Source organism: Monodelphis domestica, chromosome 1, assembly GCF_027887165.1.
Source record: "Monodelphis domestica isolate mMonDom1 chromosome 1, mMonDom1.pri, whole genome shotgun sequence".
Taxonomy (NCBI): domain Eukaryota; kingdom Metazoa; phylum Chordata; class Mammalia; order Didelphimorphia; family Didelphidae; genus Monodelphis; species Monodelphis domestica.
This window is the reverse complement of record NC_077227.1, coordinates 274362111-274385101: the sequence shown is the minus strand read 5'-3', so window position 1 is coordinate 274385101 and position 22991 is coordinate 274362111. Positions and strand designations below refer to the sequence as shown.

Here is a 22991-nt window from a genome sequence, read left to right as displayed (position 1 = left end):
TTGAAATACGATATGCATTCTATCATGTCTAAGAAGGGCATCGCTACAGTCATACTTTATATAAAAGTTTTGGTTCTTTCAATTTGAGAAGGGAGCAGTTAGAGGAAGAGGCTAGCATAAGGTTTACCAAAAAAAATTTCTTTAAATCTAAAGAAGAGAACAGAAGGAAAGTTAGTAGAAAACACAAACAAGCAGGGCAGTTTTGAAAATAACACATTGAATTTTTTGCATACTGGGAGAGAAAAACAAGCTGCCCATGGTGCAAATTCTTATCATCATGTATAATTCTCTTTTTACCATTCACTTTGTATATGGAAATGCTCATCTTATTTTGTGTTTGTGAAGTTCAGAATTTTTTTAGTGGGAAGTTTTTTAAAGGGACATTTGAAAAGCTAAGAAATGTGCATAGGCTAAACCAAGATTGCAACAACCTTAAATTTGTTATATGAGGAAATGTTGGAGGAAGGGGTATTGCTTTGCCTGAAAAAGCAACAACTTGGGAAGAGGGTGCTATAATTAGTAATTTCAATTATTAAAAAAAAAAAACTCTTTACCTTCCATCTGTATATTGGTTCCAAGACAGAAGAGCAGTAAGGGCGTAGAAAAGGGGGGGGGTTAAGTAACTTGCCCAGGATAACCCAACTAAGAAGTGTCTGAGGTCAAATTTGAACCCAGGACCTCCCATCTCTAGGTCTGGTTCTTAATCCACTGAGCAATCTACCTACCCTCTCAAATATTTTAAGATCTGTCACATGAAAGAAGAATTGGACCTATCCAATTTCATTCCAGAGACTTAATTAGGAACAATGGTTGGGAGTTGCAAAGAGGCAAATTTAAACTTCAAAACAAGAGAAACTCTTTAACAATTAAAGTTGTTCAGGGGTAGCAAGCCTGTCCTTCAGATACTTCCTAGCTATATGACACTGCGGAAGTCACTTAATCCCAACTGTCTCCTGCTTCTTGCTCTTCTTTCTTAGAATACTTAGAACTAAGGTATTAGATAATGTTTGTTTGTTTTTAAACAATTAAAGTTGTTCCAAAGTAAAATAGAATTATTTAGTCAATGAATCAATCAATAAATATTTATAAGCTCCCAAGATCCTGACATTACCTATCATTAAAGGCATCCAAGAAGAACATATCTGCTCATTTGTCAGATATTTTAAAGTTATGGATTCTTTTTGGCATAGCTTTGATTAAATGGCCAATAAAATGACTTCCAACCCTGAAATTCTGTGATTCTGAGATATGAACTTGTTTCAAGTGGTCCCTGAAAAGAGAACTAATAGCAATGGCTGAAAGTTTCATAGAGGCAGCTATCAGTTCATAAAAGGAAGCCTAATTATCAGAGCCATTAAAAAAAGTGAATTGTATAACTTTGGGAAGTAATGAGTTCCCTGTTAATCAGAGGCTTCAAATGGATGAATTGGGCATGTTAGAAAAGGAAAAAGAGATCCCTATTCAGTTATTGGTTGGACTAGATTGATTTCTGAGGTTTCTTCTGATTATATCTGGGCATGTGGACATATCTGGGAATTTGAAGGCAAAATCTTTAATCATTTTGTTTTGTGTTATCTAAATGTGGTAATCTCTAGGAAACTTGTCTATATGAAAACTGACTAAATTGGGTTTACCTGCATAGAAATACCTTGAGACTTTTTCTTCCAATGCATCACCTAATTAATGTGAAATAAAATCCTCTAAAATTATTAAAACTGCTTTTCACATTCCATGTGCACTTTGGGAATTTAGACATGAATTCTCAAGACCATACACAACATTCTTTCTAAAATGTGGCATCCCCAAACTAAATGCAATATTCCCAATATAATATGAACAGGCAGAACATAGTCCCACAGTAATTCGTCTTGTTCAGATCCATCTAGATTATTGTATTTCAATCTAGATGCCTTGTTTTAGGAAAAGCAATAAGGTAGAGGTTTTTCCAGGGAGTATGGAAGTAGAAAGAAGAGGATTCAAATTGTTCTGTTTGGTCCCAAAAGGCAGAAGTAGCAGTAGTGGATAAAAGATGCAAAGGAGCTCATTTGGGCTACTTAACAATTAGAGCTAGTCAAAAATGATAAGATGATATATCCTCTCACAATAACTAATATGGAAATGTTTTGTCTGATCATACATGTAAAACCTAAATTAAATTGCTTACCATCTCAGGGTGGGGAGAGGGAAGAAAAGGGAGGGAGACAATTCTAATCCCATAATTTTGGAAAATGTATGTTGAAAATTGTTATTATATGTAATTGGGGGGAACGTTTTTTAAAAATAAATTTAAAACTTAAAAAAAATGCAAACCAAAAGTGATAGGCTGTTTCATAAGGTAGTGAGTTCTCCCTTACTTAAACAAGTAAACACATGCCTAGTATGATGAAGAGGAAATCTTTTTCCAGGATTAGGTTGGATTGGATATACTCTAAGATGCTTTCTAATGCTGTGGAGATGGTAGGTTTTAACAAGGATATTGTCCAGAGACGTGACAAGGCTCAAATAAGAAAATGGATTTTAAAGGACTTTGCAAAACTTAGATTGCTATGTAAATGTAAGTTATATAGATTATTACAGTTATTATTATTATTAGCCTAGAGTCACCAGGCCTCCAATCTGGTGATGGCATCATTCCCTGAGGCTTCTTACTTCACTCCTGCAGGGTTCACAAAATGTTTATAGAGCAATATTGGGTTGTACTGATAAATATTTAACAATAGGGCTGAGGAGTAGGTAGGAATGTATGTTCAACTTTAAGTTTTATTTGCATTATTAATATTTTGTTAAGTCTAAGCAATCAACAAAACAATAGTTTCTAATGTGTAAATGCTTACAGTGAATATTAAATAATCAGCTTTTGTAATCAGGTTAGAACTGGCTCTAGCGTACCCTTGATACTATTTCAGTTGAAAATGGAATTACATTTGAACTTTTTGACATTTTCCTGCTCTTTTAGGAATTAGAAGAAGAATTAAAGAAATTAAATTTTATTATATATATATATATAAATATAAATATATTATTTATAAATTTAAATTAAATTAAATTAAAAATAAATAAAAATAAAGAAATAAAGAAATAATAAAGAAATAAAAAAATAAAATAAAAAAAGAATTCTTTAAGGAATTAGAAGAAGAAAGAAAATATCTTTCATAATCTATTGAATCCTCTTTGCTATGAGAAGCTTGCTTTCCTTTTTGTTTTTAAGCTTCCACAAAATGTCAACCACAAAATGTCAAATTAATGATTGGATGGATCTTAATAGTCATGAAAAAATATATAATCTTTATTTCTAATAGGGAAGCTTTATTCACCATTACAAGTTTCTACTGCTGCCATAGTTCCAGCAAACCCATGCTTGGTGAATTGGGCCCAGTGTCTGTGCCCACATAAGGTGCCTAATATTTCATTACCTGAGGATAGATCAAAACATACACTGGAGACCAAGTATCTCCTGAATGATTCAAATTGTGAAGTACAGGTCAAAGTTATCAAAATTCCTGCCTGAGAAGGAAGAATGAGAGAACATTACCTTTTGAATTTCTTGAGCTTGCTCAATATTTTTGCTTTTCTGTTGTAACATCTTTTCAACATTCTGAAGCCCATGATTAATTTCTTCTATTTTTTCTCTCATCATATAAGAAGGTGAACTCTTCAAGACTTCATTTCTAATCTGTTATAAAAAGAGAGAGGCTTATTCAACTTCTAGAGATTATTCAACATCCCATTCATTTACTCCATGACAAAGGCTAATCTGGAGGTGGGACACAAATTCATTCTGAATAATCCCTCAAGAACTTCTGACACCCTCATGTGAGACATGGATACTAATGTGGTGTATTTGGTGTTGAATAGCAATTTTTCTCTGCTAAACTGACTATTCACATTCATGCCAAATGCCACAAAAGGTATGTATTATTTAGTATATCTGAAATATTGGCCAAAGGATACGGCTTACCTTATACTGTGAACTTAAGAATAAATTATTTATGACTTGTTATCTTGGCTAAGCACACAAGTTCACCATTTCTAATAAAACTAAGCAAGCCAAAGAAAAGGTAATTTCAACCCTAATATTCATTTGGCTGAAACAATATCGTCTTGAACTAGAGGACACTTGAAAATATATGCTGCTTAATATTTTTAGTGTTTTTCTTCACAATAATCAAAGCCTAGTCATTGAGCAGCATGATTTCTACCTGAATGATTCCTTAAAGAAAATAACTTGTCTCTTGTAGATTAATGACAAATGTGCTGCTTCAGTACCCCATAAGTATTCATTCTTTTTGAAAATTACACTGATAGGTGTCTGATGTGATCATTAAAACAAATGATGGTGATGATAATATCTTACTTATATCTAGTATTTTTTTATTTGAAAATTAAAAATTTCAATTTCTCCTTTGAGCCCCACAACATTCTCTTACAAGCATTTTACATAAAAGGAAACTGAGGTACAGAGAGGATAAATGACTTGCCTTAGGTCATAAAGAAGATTAATAATAGAACTAGGAACTAGAACACTCTGATCTGATCCTAGGTACTTCCCACCAGACTGAAATATTAATATCAGCTTCCAGTTTTATTAGAAAAAAAATTCTACTTGATAAAGAATAGTTTTGATTGTTTTGAGGGGGTACTTTGTACAGGTAATTCACCTATGTGTACCACTTGATGAGGTGCAAAAAATCATGATTTAAGAAACACAAAAAAACAATTTGAATTATATGGAATGCTACAGTATCTACTGTCAGATGATAACTGTTAGCTGTTATCTCTTACAAATTGTACCTCTGATCTAAATTACAAGCGAAATTTTTCAAAGGCCCAGACGTTATAGACTCTAGAGAGTTTGTGACTTCTCTAAAAGATTCTATATGCTGTTTACAATAGAGTAACATTCAGTTTGACCTGTATTCCTCTGTTGCATAAATGAGAGATAAACAACAGGAATGAGCAATGCTGTCACAAATATTATCAACTTCTCATCTATGTCTTCTAAAGCTTTTTTTTTTTGCATTCTTCCATCTGGCACTCAATCTCTGCAGATAAAGATATGCTGTTATAAAGAAATCAATAGTCCCTGATATTTTAGAAACTACTCAAAGATCTTTTGGGACAAAGTGATATGGTTTGCTGCTGAATGCACACTAGTAGAAAATAAAATTGTAACTTACATAATTAATATCTAAGAACACTAAGACAAATAGTCTTGGCATTATGGATGTAATATTCCTATCAGTAATACTTGTTACATGTTCATGCTTCCTTAGCATAAATATGATACCGAATGCATGTGTTATATAGAAATATCAATGACTAAATCCATCAATTAAGCTTAATTTTTGACATTAAGAAATGTTTTATTTATCAAATTGCAATTTTAGGGATATCTGAAATCAATAATAGAATGCTGAGAGACCGGGACTAAATTATAAAAGAGGGGAAGCAGGAAGGACAGAAGTAACCTATAAACATTTCATCTTTGGGTTTGGGTTGCCTTTTAAAAAAAAATCACAATAAAATGAACTCTGACTTTCTTTATTCTTCCCTCTAAAACTTTCCCTCAATAACTCATCTTCTTGTCTTCCTATCTGCCTTCAGGTGTAAGATGTGTTCAAATCTACTGTGATATTCTGTTTTCAGAACTTGAATTGCTCCAAGAAGTAAAGAGCAAACATGTTTTAAGACAAAAAAAATCTATGATTCAGGTCTACTATAAAGGATAATGAAATTGTACCTCATGCTAATTAGAAGAATTCTAAATAAGGTCTGAAATGTACAGATTATTTTGGCCTCTTATTTCTGTCATTTGAAGCTGTTTTAGAGTTCAGTTTCCAATCACAAAATTTTCACTAAGCTAAACCATAAAAAAGCATATATACGTGAATGAAAAGGCAACTAAAATGAAAATGTGAACCCAATTATATTTTTATTGAAAGGCACATTGCTTCCTCTATTGCATAAATGAGAGATAAACCACAGGAATGAACAATGCTGCCACAAACATCATTACCTTCTCATCTATGTCTTCTAAAGCTTTTTTGCATTCTTCCATCTGGCACTCAATCTCTGCAGGAACTATGGTATACATCTCAGAGTACTTGATTCGGAGTTTTTCCATAATATTCTCAAGAGCTAGCTTCTCTTTGTCAATTATTTTCTGAAGAGCCTTAAAACATTAAAGAGGGTTTTCAGTACTAACAAGACACAGGAAAAGTTTAACTCTAAAACTGAAAGCAGTTTCCGAGCACATCCTTATGATTTAAATGAGCAGCGTTTGCATGACAAAACTCCTCTATTCATACAAGCAGATTAAACCTGAGAGATGCTCAGTTTAGTCAGATGATGCCTTTCAATTGGTAAGAATTAAACTTGATATCACTTCATAATGTCAACCCATTGTTGTAAAAAGACATTACAACATCTCTGCACTTCCAAAGTGCTTCTGTGATTTAGCTTTATCTCTGTAGCATTCCCAATATAAAAACCTGTTCAGAGTAAAAGTTTTCAGAAGTTTTTATTAACTTGTTGCCATTTATTCTTCTTCCTACATTATCATAACAATGATGCAAGGCCCCTAAAAGTTGGAAGCTTGAAGCAAAAGTGTCTGCTTTCATGTAATTATACAGCACAGTGAGCCCAGCTTCTTTCAAAACCAAGGGTTCCAGTTCCCCAGGAAGAATGTGGGTTTTAAGAGATAAAAGCAACTTGAACAAACAGTCTATTGGTTGTGGCCTAGAAAGAAAATCTGATCTAAGTTCGCCTTGCAGTAATTATAAAAGAGAAACTCATTTGTTTGGGAAACTTTCCTGAAGATCAGGTGGAAAAATACTTTATATCTTTACAGTGGCCTTTTCTGATAGTTACTATTTGAGGAAGAATTAGTTATTAATCTTCTTAATGGACCAAGGCATTACTCTGAATTACAATTACATAATGATTCTTTGTGATGATCTATCACTGAGTTACTTTTTTGCTTTGGACTACCAAGCCCTCATCTTTTATCTTTAGTACCAGCCAACTTTATACAAGCAAAGTTAAGTAGAAAGTTATGTAATTATCCTGGTAATTCAGACAAAGTTAGGGCTTGGGGGTCTAAGATGCCCACATAATTACGTAATCTTCATTCAGAGTTCACATTGATGCTTTTCCCATAATGATCCCTTGAATAAGTGAAATCAAGTTTCCTCTCCCAATATATTGTAACAAAACATCTCTGGTTACAAACAACATACAACTTTTGAATGCATCTGAAAAACTGATTGGAGATAGTTTCTAGAAGAGACAACTCTTCTGACTCAGAGAGAGGTACCATTGTATCTGTATTTCCAGTGGCTAAAGAAATTAGTTCCTAAGGGAACCTCATTGTGTGGGCAGTCCCATATTTGATATAAGATACTATGTTCCACAGCTAGCTGGGAAAAAAAAAAACGGAGTCTAATATAGGTGTGTTGTTGTTTGTTCATTGTTTTTTAAGAGAATCAGGGACATCATGAGTAATGTTTTGACTTGAGTGTGAATTGGATTTAAGTGAGGCAGAATTGCACAAAGTCATCAGCTTCATTCTCTCTTTCAGAATTATCCAACTCAACACAAAAAGGACAACAGGTGATGGCCCAGGATGTAGTAGATGACCTCGGCATCTTCACTGTCTGACAGTGCCTGCTTCAGCCACCTTCATGGCCATTAGAACAGATCTAGTATATACAAGTTGTCTTGATGTCCAAATATAGTATTTGCTAATTATCATAGGATAAAGATAATAGGTCTGATTCACCGATGAAACCTATTTTGAGATGTGTTCTTTTTTATTACATACAAATCCTTAAGCCATCTATAGAATACAGAACACCTTTAGAAAAGAAGTAATTGGGGGCAGCTGGGTGGCTCAGTGGATTGAGAGCCAGGCCTAAAGATGGGAGGTCCTAGGTTCAAATGTGACCCCAGATACTTCCTAGTTGTGTGACCCTGGACAATTCATTTAACCTCCATTACTTAGTCCTTATTACTCTTCTGCCTTAGAACCAATACTGAGTATTGATTTTAAGATGGAAGGTTAGGGTTTTAAAAAAAATAATGATAATAAAGTTTTGCAGAGAATGGTGGTACAATACCCTCTGTAGGGATACACTGGCAACTTGTATTGGTGGGTTGAACCATCCTGTGGGCATCTGCTAATGCCACAGGTTCTATGGTACCCTAAAGATTTAGGTTCTTAGTACTATAGATAGTGTTTCTTGTTCATAATAAGTTGGAAGGCACAATTAGCTCTTAACAAGGGCAAAGTAGAAACATAAGTTATAAAAATATTCTCCCAACCCCAATAATGTACAGTGCACTTTTCCCCAAATACACATAATATGTTGGGAAGAATATACGCAAATAGAATGTAAAGATAGTAAAGCTGGTACGTAGTCATAATAAGGCCAAGAGAACTTACAACTCTGAAACTATGGGATCTCCAAATCCCTTCTCTATAGCCCAACTCTCAATTGCCAGGCTAGTTTTCTTGAGTCTTGAGATAGATCTACAGGGGTTAGGCTTCTGCAGCCATTTCTAGCCTTAAGTGGGCTGCCTTTCTGTATTCATGTCTATTTATAGCAGGAACTGTTAACATGGGGTCTATGAGTTTTAAAAAATTTTTGGATAATAGTATGCAAGATAAATGGTTTCCTTTGTAATCCTATGTATGTCATTTTATTCATTGACAATAACTGATAGAGTATATATTTCTTTTTAAAGGCAAAGAGTTGTAAATTGCCTAGGGTCTGTTTCCTCACCTGTGTACCAAACTCTCTTGAAATGACTGTCAAAATGACAGACTATTGTATGAGGTGTCTCCCTCCAGGTAAGTACCTCCAAGGCTAGAGGACATGACCAATGGGAAGTAGAGGAGAGCACCCCAAATCTCTCCTCATCAAAATTGGAAGAATCATTCTTTCCCAGTTGCTAGTTCTCTCTCCAGTGCCCTCAGATTGCTAAACTGTCTCTAAAGTTAAGTTAAACATCTACAATAACATAGCCAGTTTTTTCCCTTGCCTAATGGCATTGCTCCCTTCTGATTCTGAGAGGTGTTAATATTTCTTAAAGAGATGATAAGAGTATTGAACACTTTGTTAACATGGAAATACTTGGTTACTTCTTATTACTTTATCAACTGAGCTAGGAGGAGATACAAAATTACCCTCTTGTAGTGGAGTAAGATTAAAAGATATGGCATTAACAGAAATGAGGAAGTTAGGAGAAGGGTCAATTTTGGGCAAACATGATGAGTTTAGTTTTTGAAATGCAGAGTTTGGAAACAAAATAGGTATTCACTCATTGGAGAGTGGCTGAACAAATTATGGCATATGTTGTGAAATGTTAAGGAATATTATTTGTCATAAATTATGATGAATATGCAGAAAACAGAAATAGAAAAATGAAGTCTCTGTAAAATAGAAATCAGTAGCATCAACTACAAATAGGAGAGAAAGGTGGGTTGCAGGTAGGGTTTTGAGGACACATAAAGATTTGGAACAACTATTGTAGGAAATGGGAAAGGGAATCAAAAAGAGACAAAATAAAAGGAGGGCTATCTTGAAATTCAAAGGGCATTATCCTGTACAATAGACACAACTGGAGGGTATTAACAATATAACTGCAGTATTCCCTTCAAGGGTCTATATTAATTTCAATTCAATTTATATAATTTATTAAATGCCTACTATATCCAAGGAACTATGCTAGGCTGGGATAAAAAAAAAAAGCAGTCCCATCCTTCAAAGACCTTATATTTTATTATTGAGGAAAAAACATGAATTAGATAAATAAATGCACACCATACAAAATGTAAATACAATAAAATACTTTTCTTAGTGAACTAGATATTATAGGAACAGTCTACTTCTATGCCTGAAATATTGTAAACCAGCTTAGAAATACAAGAATCTGTCTTGAATTCCTGTCTACACTCTATGAGGGAGTGGGAATACACAGTATTACTTAGGGTGGGTGGAATTTAGTAAAGAAAGAATGAAAAGGAAATATATAGAACTTAGAATCTTAAGAAGAAACAACCAAAAAAAAAAGATGAAGGGCTTAGAAAATAGTAAACTGAGCAAATAATAAAAAAGAAACAAACAAAACTCAAAGGTAATTTGGCCTAGAGAATATTCTATAAGGTCCTTAATAAACTCTTCATATCAAATATATGAAGTGAACATATTTTTCCCACTAGTTCCCAAAAAAAGGAAAACGGAAGACTAGCAATTCCCTTATTTTATATCTGTGCTATTCATTCCCTTATGTCTGATCTCATCTTCCCCACCTTTTCAACCTATAGAAATTCCAGCCACTCTTCCAGATTGGTTCAAATACCACCTTCTCCACAATGCAGCCCCAGATTATTTCTCCCTCCTCTGAACTCCTACAGCAATTTGCCTGTGCCATTCATATGGCACTAATCATCTCTGGCTTGTATTATAGCTATTTGTATGTTTTATCTTTTCTGCTAGGATATAATTATACAGCTCTTTCTCAAAGACCAAAAGGCAAGAGAAGATGAAAATAAAGATAGAAATGTGTTGAGGAAATGAGGAGCATCAATGTAGGAACTCACATGTTCTCCCAAATTCCTTTTCATTCTAATCAAGGTGAAAATCATATAGTCTTATTGGTTATAGTTACTCCTGTCTCCCACTTTAACAAATAAGTTCTCTTACACCTCATTTACCACAGTTCATAAGTGGCAAGCTACATAGATATTCATGCATACCAAAATATATTCATCATATATCCAAGGCTATGCTAAAGCCAGTTTGAACCAGGCTGACTGTTAATTTTCAGTGTAAGCATTTATACCATGGAAACTGGTAAACTCTACAAAACAGAGCTTGATTTATTTTTTGTTGATTATTTATATTTCAGAAAATGATGGAGAATACTAATAGTACAGATTAAACTTAAAAGTGTGTCATGCATAAAATTATTTCTAGGAACCAGATATTAAACATTTACCCACACACCACTGCATACAATGCACACTTACAGATTCTTTCACCAGAATAAAGCACTTGCCTCTTGCAAATGAAATCACACTGCCAATGAATAACCTATTACTAACCTCCATATGATCTTCCTTTTCTGGGTGTTCTTCTAATGGCATATCACGGAAAGTGGCTGTCATTTTTTCCAATGAATTTTTCAAAGACATTATTTCTTTACTGATGTTATTTCTCTCTTCAATCTCTAACTGTATCAATTCTTTATTTCCTTGAACTTTCTGAGAGAGCCTAAAACATATGAAAAACAGTTTCAAAGAGAGCTTAAGTAGTTTTCCTTATCCTTTCTTTCAAATAATGTTTTACTTGAACAATCAACAAACTACCAACTTCTTACCCACAGTGACCTTTTTTCTAAATAAAGATATATATGTATATTAGTATACATATATAAATAGTGTATATTAATATACATATATATCATCATTATGGATAGTAATCCAAACAAAATCATTCTCAAGTATTTTTTCTTTTCCATTTTCTATACTCTAGCTATATAATTTCTCTTTCCTTTTTTCACCATGGAATTCTAGCAAGCCTGGAACCTGCTACAAACGATGACTTGAGGATGTATACTAAGTCAAATTAGGTAAGTCACCTTTAGAAAGAAAATCCCCTATCCTTCATCCCTATTTCCTTTTAAACAGGATGTGTCCACTAGACAAAACTCGCAGATCCTGCACTCAGAGCAATACCAGGGTATTTTCCCTCCAAATGTAGCATTAGTCTTTACCATCTCTTACATGTCACTCACTCACTGATGATTCAGTTTTATCTACACTATTGAGAATTGGTTCTAACCTATCATTACATTATTAAGGTAGTTTAAATTTAATTCAATTCAACATCTAAAATACACAATTTGAAAACATTGTTACTTCATTATGTCTTAGGTAACTGGATCTTACTTGGTACATCGATCTTGCATGGACCTAATCTCTTGCAATACTGGAACAGATTCAGTTATTTCTAAACTTTCAGGAACACTCAGGATATTCTTTATCCGGTGGAGAAGTAATGTAAATAGCAGTTGTTCCCTCTCCAAGTTCTCCTCATATTGACAGAAACATTCAAGAGCTTCAGAAAGTTCCTTGTTGGTGGCTGCTTCTTTTGGCTTGGTACTCTCAGGGAATTCTTCTTGAAGATTATCTAAAATAATTGCTTCCCGTTCAATCTAGGACAATAAGGTGAATAAGGATTAAGATGTGGGTTTTGTCGACCAAATAAATCATTCTGGTGGTCATAATAACACAGGCTATTTTTTTTTAAACATTATTTTATTTGGTCATTTCCAAACATTATTCACTGGAAACAAAGATCATTTTCTTTTCCTCCCTGCCCCCCCTCCCACCACCTTTCCCTCTCCCATAGCCAATGCACGATTCCACTGGTTATCACATGTGTTCTTGACTCGAACCCATTTCTCTGTTGTTGGTATTTGCATTAGAGTGTTCATTTAGAGTCTCTCCTCAGTCATATCCCCTTAACCCCTGTAGTCAAGCAGTTGCTTTTCATCGGTGTTTTTACTCCCAGTTTATCCTCTGATTGTGGATAGTATTTTTTAGATCCCTGCAGATTGTTCAGGGACATTGCATTGCCACTAATGGAGAAGTCCATCACCTTCGATTGTACCACAATGTATCAGTCTCTGTGTACAATGTTTTCCTGGTTTTGCTCCTTTCGCTCTGCATCACTTCCTGGAGGTTGTTCCAGTCTCCATGGAATTCCTCCACTTTATTACTCCTTTTAGCACAATAGTATTCCATCACCAACATATACCACAATTTGTTCAGCCATTACCCAATTGATGGGCATCCCCTCGTTTTCCAATTTTTGGCCACCACAAAGAGTACAGCTATGAATATTCTTGTACAAGTCTTTTTCCTTATTATCTCTTTGGGGTACAAACCCAGCAAACACAGGCTATTTTTAATAATTCCTTATTTTGGAAAAGTCATATCAGACATCAAGAGTATATACAATTCCTTGCTGACTGCATTCTGATTTTCCAAATTAACAGAAGAAACTTTGATTTAGCTATTTGTCCACATTAGTTTTCAAAAGACCCAGAACATCTTCCCCCCCAAAAATTAATATATTGTGTGAATTTATCCCCAAAGTCTTACTGAAGATTTAAAAATGGCTATTTTGGCTAAATGGTCATTTTGGTTTTTTAAGCTACTAAAGTTTAAGACTGCACTAAGACTTGGAACACTGAATTGTTGATTAAAATGAAAATTTGTAAAGTAAAATTACAAACGTAACTTCCGCTCTTTATGTATTAACTATGAAGAAATTATATAGATATTTTGAAGTATCCTTCCTTACATGAGGCAATAATATATTGCTAGAATATGGTTATTCTTCCAATTAATGACATTTGCTTTGTTTCACCATTTTTTTACTACCAGAAAGATTGTTGCAATGAATATTTTTTGTATATATGTGATCTACTTGCACCACGTGACTAATCATGGGAATGCTGAGTCAAAGAATATAAAGGGCTTAGTGAGTTGTCCCACAGAATTCAAAATGATTTCTATAAACCATAAGGCCAATTATTAATTTGCAAGATGTTGACTAACCACAATGAGTTTTAATATAGTGTTTTCTTCAGAGGCAAATAATATATGTGCCTTCCTAAAACATTTCGAACATTGATTCTTTCTATCTTTTGGCAATTGTCAATTTGATGAATGTGAGGTAAAATCTCAAGAATTCTTTTAATTTTAAATGCCTATTATTATTAGTGATTTGTATTATTTTTCATATGATTGGTGACAGTTCAAAATTCTTATTCTGAAAACCACTTATTCCTACCCTCTGATTACTTATCTGTTATATATGTCTCTGTTCTCTATGTAGCTTGGATATCATATTTTTATCTAAGATAAATGCTACAAAGGTATATTTACCTAAGATATATGATACCAAAAGAATTTATTTGACATTTTCTTTTTTCCCAGCAGCTCTTGCAAAACTTTAATTTTATGCAATCAAAATTGCCTACTCTGTCTATATGATACCCTCTATCCATTGTTTGGTTTAGAACTCCCCTATCATCTCATATATTTGTAAAGGAGATGTCTTTCTGTTGTCTAATTTTTATAACACATAATTATATTTAAATCATACATTATTTAGACCTTATTGGTATATGAGGTATGAGATATTTGCATAGACTCATATTTAGCATACAAGTATAAGAAGTCTAATAAATTGAGCTATCTGGATGTTCAGCAAATGAGAAGTGGGGGGGAGATGAAAGAAAAAGGATGGGGAACCTTAACTGCTAGAAGGTGGTAAGTATACTAATTCTAGTGAAAAAATGGCTGCCAACAGCTACAAAGGCAATTTGTTATTATTCCTCAGTTTCCAATAATGTCTTACTCTTTGTGAACCCACTTAAGGTTTTCATGTCAAAAATACTTAGGTGGTTTGCTCTAAGCCACATAGCTATTAAGTCTGAGATCAGATTCAAACTCAGGAAAATGAGTCTCCCTAACTCCAGATTGGGCACTATACCACCTGGTGTTCCACCCAGCTGCTCCACAGAGGCAAATAAGAAACTATAAAAAAAAGAAAGCCTAGCAGTCTGAGAGTAAGTAATCCTATTTATCCCTAAAGGAAACATTGTATAAAAATTCAAAAGTAGATTCAGTAGCTATCTTGTAAATGAATGAATAACTGACATATCACACATCATTTATAAACTTGGTAAGTGTGATTCAGTCCCCCAAATCTGTTCACCTCTGTGTCAGATAAACAAATCAGCCTCCACTCACAAAGACAAAGGAAAAGACCTTTGATGTAAGGTGGCTGTCTCAAGGTACTCTTTCCTATCACCTCCAACCTGGAAAACTGGTGATTCTTACTTTAGGATTGACAAGTATATAATTTAAAAGTAAGTATGGGGAGAAAGGTTGCTCCAACCCTCCATGGAATCTCTCATTACTTACTTTATTGTGGCATGAAGACTCTCTTTTTATCTAGACTCATATCGCTTCTCACCTGGACCATACAAAGGACTTCTAAGCAATTCTCATCCTCTAGTTATTTCCTTTCTAAATACCCTGATAAAATTTAAGCTTCCTAACATACAACCCTGATTACATCAGTTAATTGATTAAAAAATCTGAGCTTTTCAACTACATATCTAATGAAGTCCAAATTTCTTAATTTAAGAGCCTACACAGTCTACTTTACCAGTCTTATCGTGTACTATTCTCCATCATACATTTCCCTGTACTCTATATAAATTGGACAACTTTCTAGTCTACCAAGTTCTACACCTCTATCGTTTACCTTTTGTTATTCCTTAGAATATTCTCAGTACCATCTCTGTTTGTTGAATTACTATTCCTTTTTGAGGAATTAAAATATCTCTGCCATCCATTCCACAACTCTTGATTCACCCAGCCAAATATAATTGCTCCCCTTTAAGAAATTAGCATTGTTTTCTAAAATTTTGTATTATTCTTAACAGTATAAATTTTATTTCCCTCAGTAAATTCTACGTCATTCTTATATTTCCCTCGTGGCCCAGTATGGGGTTTAGCACATAAGAAACACTTAATCAGTGCCTTTTTGAAAATAAATAAATGAAGACTGGCTTGGGAATTCTGAAATAGGTAACTGCAGTTTGTATGAAAGGATTTGCCTTATAAAAACACAGCAGCCTAAGGACATTTGTCCTATTATCTGGACTACATCACATGCAGGATTACATGATTTGAGGGAGAAGAGGGCCAAGAACATGAAAAATAAGCAAATCCATCCATAGTTTTTGTAAAAGAATATTTCAAAATCACCCTCCTCATTATATTGAGAGACTGAGGGATATGGGCAGAAATATTTGCCATTAACCTAAGGACTTATGGAGAACAAGGTACATATATTGCCAAAGCAATTTAGTCCAGTTGATATTACAATCTTGTTAGGACTTAGAAAATAAGGGAGGAAACTTTAGGGGGAAAATAGAAATTATTCATTACATAATGAGAGTACAAACTAGATAATGTTAAAACCCTAGAATGAAAAGAAAATTAGCTAAAAATTAGATCTAGGAATGTATTCTGTAAAACTCCATTAGCTTTTATTCAAAAGCATAGAAAAATTGACCTCTTGAATACCAACAAAATATGATTAAATGTGAACAAAAATTCACTTTATATGAAGGATATTTGTTTACAGAGGTCACCAAATCCAATGTGATAGAGGCATAATCCTCTAGAAATTAATAATTGTCAGGAGAAACAGAAAATGCTTGTGCTACTTTGAATCTTTTAAAAAATTCTTGCTATTTACTATCCATAATACAAAATTTTCATTCTTTGTTCTCACTATCCATCATTATAAGTGTGGAAGTGATTGTCGGTTATAGCTGGTGCAGGTTTTAATAACCTAGAAACGGTTTGAATATAGACAAGCAGTAAAATATATTAAAAGAGTTGCCCATTACACTATGTTGAATCTCTGATGTAATACATAATGTAAACAATTAAAAAAATTAGAAAGTCCATTAAGTGTTTTTGTAAGAGTACTCAGACTGCATATATGTGTATGATATGCTCATATGTATATGATATATACATATATTAATATACAATAGGTAGCACAGTGGATAGAGGGCAAGACTTGGAGTCAGGGAAACTAAAATTAAAAAACAAAACAAAACACAGTAGCTGTGTGTTGTTGGGCCAGGTCCCTTAATCCTCTCTATGCCTCAATTTCTTCATCTGTAAAATGGGGATCCAACTGCATCTACTTTTCAGGGTTGTGAGGATTACATTAGATATTTATAAAACTTTTTGCCCAATATAAATTTCAGCTATTATGTAAAGACATATGTAAATGTGACATAAGCAAGTGGATATGGAGAAAGAATAGCTAAAAGATATAGTATACAGAAACAAAATTCAAATAAAGAAACATTTTCAGCATATACTCTTAGTACCAATATAATTTACAGTAACACTCACTTCTTCACTGACAAATTTCCAGTCTTGTTTCAGCTCTTCACAGAACATTTCCCATTCTCTAGCATTCTCAAACAAACTCAGCCATCTCTCCCACAGGGCTGACACAGTTTTGAGTAGACATATGCTGTCATTTTCTGTGCACATAAATCTCAAACATCTGAAGTCTTGTCGTAGCTTTGTTAGTTCTTCCTGAGTTGATACAAGATCTGACACAAAATTCTTAAAGAAAAAAAAAAGATGGGGGAGATCTTGGTGACAGTTTTCTCCATTAATTTATAGTTAATATTGAAAGCAAATTGGAGCACAATGAAAACTATTATTTAAATATTTCCTATATATTATAGGATCAGTTATATGGTCCACACAAGCATCTATAGTTCAATATAAATTAAAGAACAATTTCTGTGATAAAGGCAAAGGACCAAACCCTCAAATTCCATTTTTGATCATTCAGGATCATTTATGCTATGTCTAATGAAGCTTAACTGGATAGGGCAAGGCACTGGGGTTAGGGATCATAAGGGACTAAATAGGTCGCTATGAACATAAACCCAAAAGACCATGCAAGGGCAGAGCACAGGCTTCTCCTGAACACTGAAGAAATCTCAGGGATTGAGAGTGATATGGACAACCAATTGAAGGAATGGGAAGAGAAGAAAACTAACACACTGATGGCAAAACTATAACTTGTTTGGGATATATATTTTAAATTAGGTAAGAAAGGTGACTAAGCTGTTTATACCATTTGACCTCCCTATGAGGTAGGTGTGTATATATGTATAAACATTTATATATACATATAATTTCAGTAAACATTTTTACATACTCACATACATAATTTACATATATTTATTTATGTATAAATGTTTATAACCTGAGGAAGCCAAAGACAGGAAACAAAGGCTAAATTTATGTGTGTATGTATGTGTATGTTATATATCTACTTGATTTCAAGGTTCATTTTTAGCTTTACAATTCTATAGTTCTATGGTTTCCAATCATACTGAAGCTCTGACTTTATTACATTATTTCTTTAATATTTTATTTCTCATTATTGCATACATGTGTATGTATATTTAATAATTCCTGCCCTCAAGAAACTTGTATTCAGTGAGAATGGGGGAAATAATATGTACAGAACAGACAAGCAATTTGAAAAACATATAAAAAAATGCCAACTCATTTCTGGGAGGGAGGGTAATAGTAATGGGGGAATCAAGATAGACCTATGTAGCAAATGCACATGAATAAATATATACATTAATTACACATATAATTATATGATATATAACTACTTATTAATTTCTATATATTTGTGTACACACAATATCCCAAAGAAGTCAGACAGAAGCAAATGTTATATGTCTACCTCTCTCACTACCTACATTTCAAGATATTCCTTGCAGCATTCTTTGTTGCATCAAAGAATTGAAAACAAATTAGATGTCCAAATATTTGAAAAATGGCTGAAGACATTATGTGTGGGATTATGAACCAAAGGGACTATTATTGTGCAGCAAGGAATGACAAACATAAGGAATTCAGAGAAACATGGAGAGGGTGTAAGAACTTATGCAAAGTGAAATAATTAGTACCAAAAGAGCAATTTATAAAGGATTACAATAATGTAGATATTAAAACATTACTAAAAAATGTTGAGTAACTGAAAAAAATTGATGATTCTGGAAAATGAGATAATATATTTATACTTCAGAAAGGAAAAGAACTAGTAGGATAGAATTTTGCATATACTTTCAGAAGTAATCGCTGTAGCAGATGTTTTTACTTGATTTTTTTCTTTTTTCACAAGGGAGCCATTAATCTGGAAAGGGAGTGTATCTTTCCAAAAATAACTATTATATAAAGATAAGATCCATTGCTAAAAAGTGTTTTTAATAGAAAAAAAAACACAAGTCATCATTTAAAAAAAAATCCAAATGGACCGTATTCAAGTTGCAGTATAATAACTACTTTCTATTTCTCATCATCAGATTAAAGTAAGTGGTACAATGCATAGAACATCAGGTCAAGAGTCAGAAAACCCAAGTTAAAATCTGGCTTCAGACATACTTATTAGTTCTGTAATCCTAAGCAATTCATTTAACCTCTGTCTCAGTTTCTTGATCTGTAAAATGGGGATGATAATAGCACCTCTCTCCAGAGGTTGTTGTAAGGATGAAATGAGATAATGGTAAAAAGCACTTATATATATCCTGATATATCATAAGCCTGGTATAAATGTTAGCCTTTATTAATTATTATAATTATTAGTTCACTGTATCCATGAACAATTAAAATCTCTCTAATTATTTAGATCTACCTTTATTTGTGTGAAAAACATTTTAGCATGAGCTTCATTCACCCACCCTAGTCTTTGTCATATATACACACTAGATACTTCAGAATCCAATTTACCTTGCTCTGTTCCAAGCGCTCCAAAGCTTCTCTGTAAGACATTGCCTCTTGAGAAATAGATTGCTGAAGTCCCCCTTCCACTTTGTTCAAGATGGCACAAATTTTTTGTTTGGTTTTATTAAAGCCTTCATAGCTCTTTAGGCACCTAAACACATAATTGGTAAAGAAAATGAGTTCATTAGACTGAAAAGAAAGATTTTGGAACACTGAATGACCAAAAACTTGGCAATTCAAATCTCCTCTAAGAGTTATGGGGTCCATTCTATAGCACTTGAGGAAGTATGTCTCCAAAAAAAAATTCAGCGACTAATTTTATGTGATAAGAATCCCTACTTCCCCCACCCTTGGTCATTTTTAACAATGATGTTAAATAAATACTCTGGTGTACCCAAATTCTTTCAACCACCTCTTGTGGTTTGTCATGTAACTACTTGATCTCAAAGTTTCTTTCAAACTTTAAAATTCGATAGTTCTGTGATCCTACATAGTCCATTTGAACTATTCTTAGCCATCCTAAAGTCTGACTTTATTACACGCTGCTTCTATAAGTTTTTGTTACTCATTAAATATATGTGTATGCAATTATACATAAATTCACAACATATTTGTTTAGTTCCTGAAATACTGTCTTTAATTTGCTATGGAGCAAGCCAAGAAATACCAACCATTCAGTCATTTTCAACAAGAATTTGCTAAATGTCAATCAAATATTAGATACAGGGGACATGAAGAAAAAATGAAATAAATTCTGCCCTTAAGAAGCTTGCATTTAATTAAGAGTGGGAGGAATAACAAGTACACAGATAAGTAAATTTTAAAAATATGTTAAGTAAATGAAGAACCATTTCTGGGAAGGAGGGCAAGAGCAACTGGGGAATTGAGACAGAGTTCTATAGTAAATGATACATTAAGCTGAGCTATGGAGGAATTCAGGGTTCCAAGAGGTATGGATAAGGAGGGAGAACAATCCAGGCAGGGCAGGAAACTTGTTCAAAGAAACAGAGACGAGATGAACTGTCAGGTAGGAAGAGCAATAAGGAAGCCTTTCTGGCTGCACATAAAGTATGTGAAAGAGAATAATTAGCCATAAGCTTGGTGAGGTAAATTGGAGCTGGTGTGGGAAGAAATTTATATATCATAGAGAAATTATTAAGCCCCAATCCCAAAACTTTTAGATTGGGAAAGATTGTACTATCTCAAGGGTACTGGCATATAGATGAAGTAAAAATAAACAAGACACAGCATTTTTCTATGGTAGAGATTATTCATAAAAGCTCAGCATGTTTACATAATGCTTTCCATGAAGAATTAAAGTATTTGGAACCGGAAAACATTTTAAGAGATCATGTAACCCCAAGCACAGGTATCAAACATATGGCTCATGGGTCACATGTGGTCCACAATACTCTCAAGTGGAGCCCAAATCAGATTAAAATATCACTGGGAAATATTTATCACAACAATAAAAAAAATAAAACACAGATAATGCCGATATGTGGTTTTCTAAGCCAGGGATCCTCACTTATGGTCCGATGAGTCCATATTTAAATAGTTTTGACAATTTTTAAGTTTAAAGTTTTAAAATATTATTTAAATTTATAGACTCCACATTAAGAAACCCTTATCTAGATAAATTCTTTTATTTTACAAATTTGGAATTTAATATTCACAGAAAGGAATTTATTTAGCAAAGTAGTAAGTAGCAGAACCAAGATTGGACCCCCAAGTCTGCTGGTTACAAATCATTCAATATTTTTGAATATTTAAAATAATAAATTTACTGTTTTAGAAAATTTTGCTGAAATAATTTTCTTTCTTGCACTGAATCCTGAGACTTCTTCTCAACATTACCTCCATGAGGTTTTTTCTTTAACTTTTTTCGAGTTACATGTAGAAACAACTTTTGATCATTTTTTTTGACATTTTGTGATTCAAATTCTTTCCCTCCATCCCTACTGTTCCACTCTGAGACAGTAAATAGTCTGATACAGGTTATACTAGTGGTTTCTTACAATACTTATTTCAATATTCCTGATGCTGTAACAGCAGACACACATCTCAAATGTAATGAAAAAACCTCCTCCCAAAGTTAAGTAAGATCAGTTGAGAGTTACAATGATAACAGCTCCCATTTTTATAATATATATATATAGTATATATATATATAATATATATATATATATATACATTTTCTTAATGGCAAAGTTCAGGATATGAAAATACCAAGAGTAGAAGTGGTCAGCATCTTAACTGATAAGTATTAGATGCAAACAAAGTCAATTATTATTTCTATTTTTGCCTAAAAGAATGAAAGAAAATGATTAAAGAGAGCACAATATAGTGGAAAGAGACATCTTAGTAACAGGACTAAGATTCCAATCCTGGTTCTTCCACTTATTACCTATATGTTGCCAGGCAAAGTGTTAGCCTGGTTTTACTCAGTTCTAGGTTTCTATTATACTTTTATGACATCTCCAGCCATTCTCCCTGACACATAATAAGTACTTATTAACTGTTTCCTATATTGTTGTTAAGTGACTCTTTGAACCTCAGTTTCCACATCAGTAAAATAAGAGATCTGGGCTGATGGTTCAAGGTCCCTTTCAGGTGTAAGGAAACCAGAGGCAGCCTAGAGATCAGATTGAGAGTCTAGAGAGGGGAGGTCTTGGGTTCATATCTGCTTCAGACACTTCCCTAGCTGTGTAACCCTGGGCAAGTCACTTAACCCCAATCACCTCGCCTTTATTGTTCTTCTGCCTTGGAACCAATAGGATTTAAGAGTTTTTAAAAAATGATAAGAAAAAGAAAAACAACCAATTGGTCTCTTTGAGACCTACCTCTCTAAGTCAGCTTTCTTTGTTTCAGCTGATTCCTTGATCAAAGAATAACTGTTGATAATTTCACACAATACATGTTCAAGCTGTACTTTGTCTTTGGGACCAGTTATGTTTTCCAGCTTTGAGGTGAGGTTTTTTAAGTCCACAATCAAGGCCTTAAACTCCTCTTGTTTCCAGTCAGTCAACTGTTGAGATTCCCCTAGATTATCAAGATCTATTTTATGTGAATTAACTTTGGTTTTAAATGAATTAATGAGTCCAACTGCTCTTGTGACTGCTTTATTGAAATGTTTCATGTTCTCCAAGGCCTCATCCAGGATATTCTAGAAGATATAACAAATCATTTGAAAAAATAAAATTATAAAACATTTTAGATTTGAATAGCAAATGGATTTTAATGCTAACAGCAAGTTACTACACACACACCAAAAATAAGATCGTTCCTTTCTCTAATATCTTAACATAGCCCATCAGATTACATTGACATAGAATTACCTGGCTTCATAATTGTTATATCCATGATCTCACTTATTATTTTCTAAGTTTTATAAGTGAAGAAAATAGAATTCTCAGGAGGGTTAAGTTGTTACACCAATATCACAAAGCTAGTGTATAGCAGACTAAGAGACTACTGAGTATTAAACATTCTAATATTCCATTCATGATTGACATCATCTTTCCTTTAAGCTTACAGACTATATGCTGTATTTCCA

General features: G+C 33.5%; 1 protein-coding gene across 7 annotated transcripts in view; it reads right to left on the bottom strand.

The window, feature by feature from the left end:
- Positions 1-22991, bottom strand: part of SYNE2 (spectrin repeat containing nuclear envelope protein 2) — a 416774-nt gene that overhangs the window by 179669 nt on the left and 214114 nt on the right. For all 7 annotated transcript variants that reach the window (XM_056810866.1, XM_056810871.1, XM_056810867.1 and 4 more), the window contains 7 exons: positions 22279-22601; positions 19442-19586; positions 17027-17245; positions 11954-12219; positions 11108-11276; positions 6017-6172; positions 3533-3673 (listed from right to left, as the gene is read on the bottom strand). In XM_056810866.1, coding sequence (XP_056666844.1) covers positions 3533-3673; positions 6017-6172; positions 11108-11276; positions 11954-12219; positions 17027-17245; positions 19442-19586; positions 22279-22601 — 1419 coding nt within the window. The remainder of the gene's footprint in view (positions 1-3532; positions 3674-6016; positions 6173-11107; positions 11277-11953; positions 12220-17026; positions 17246-19441; positions 19587-22278; positions 22602-22991) is intronic.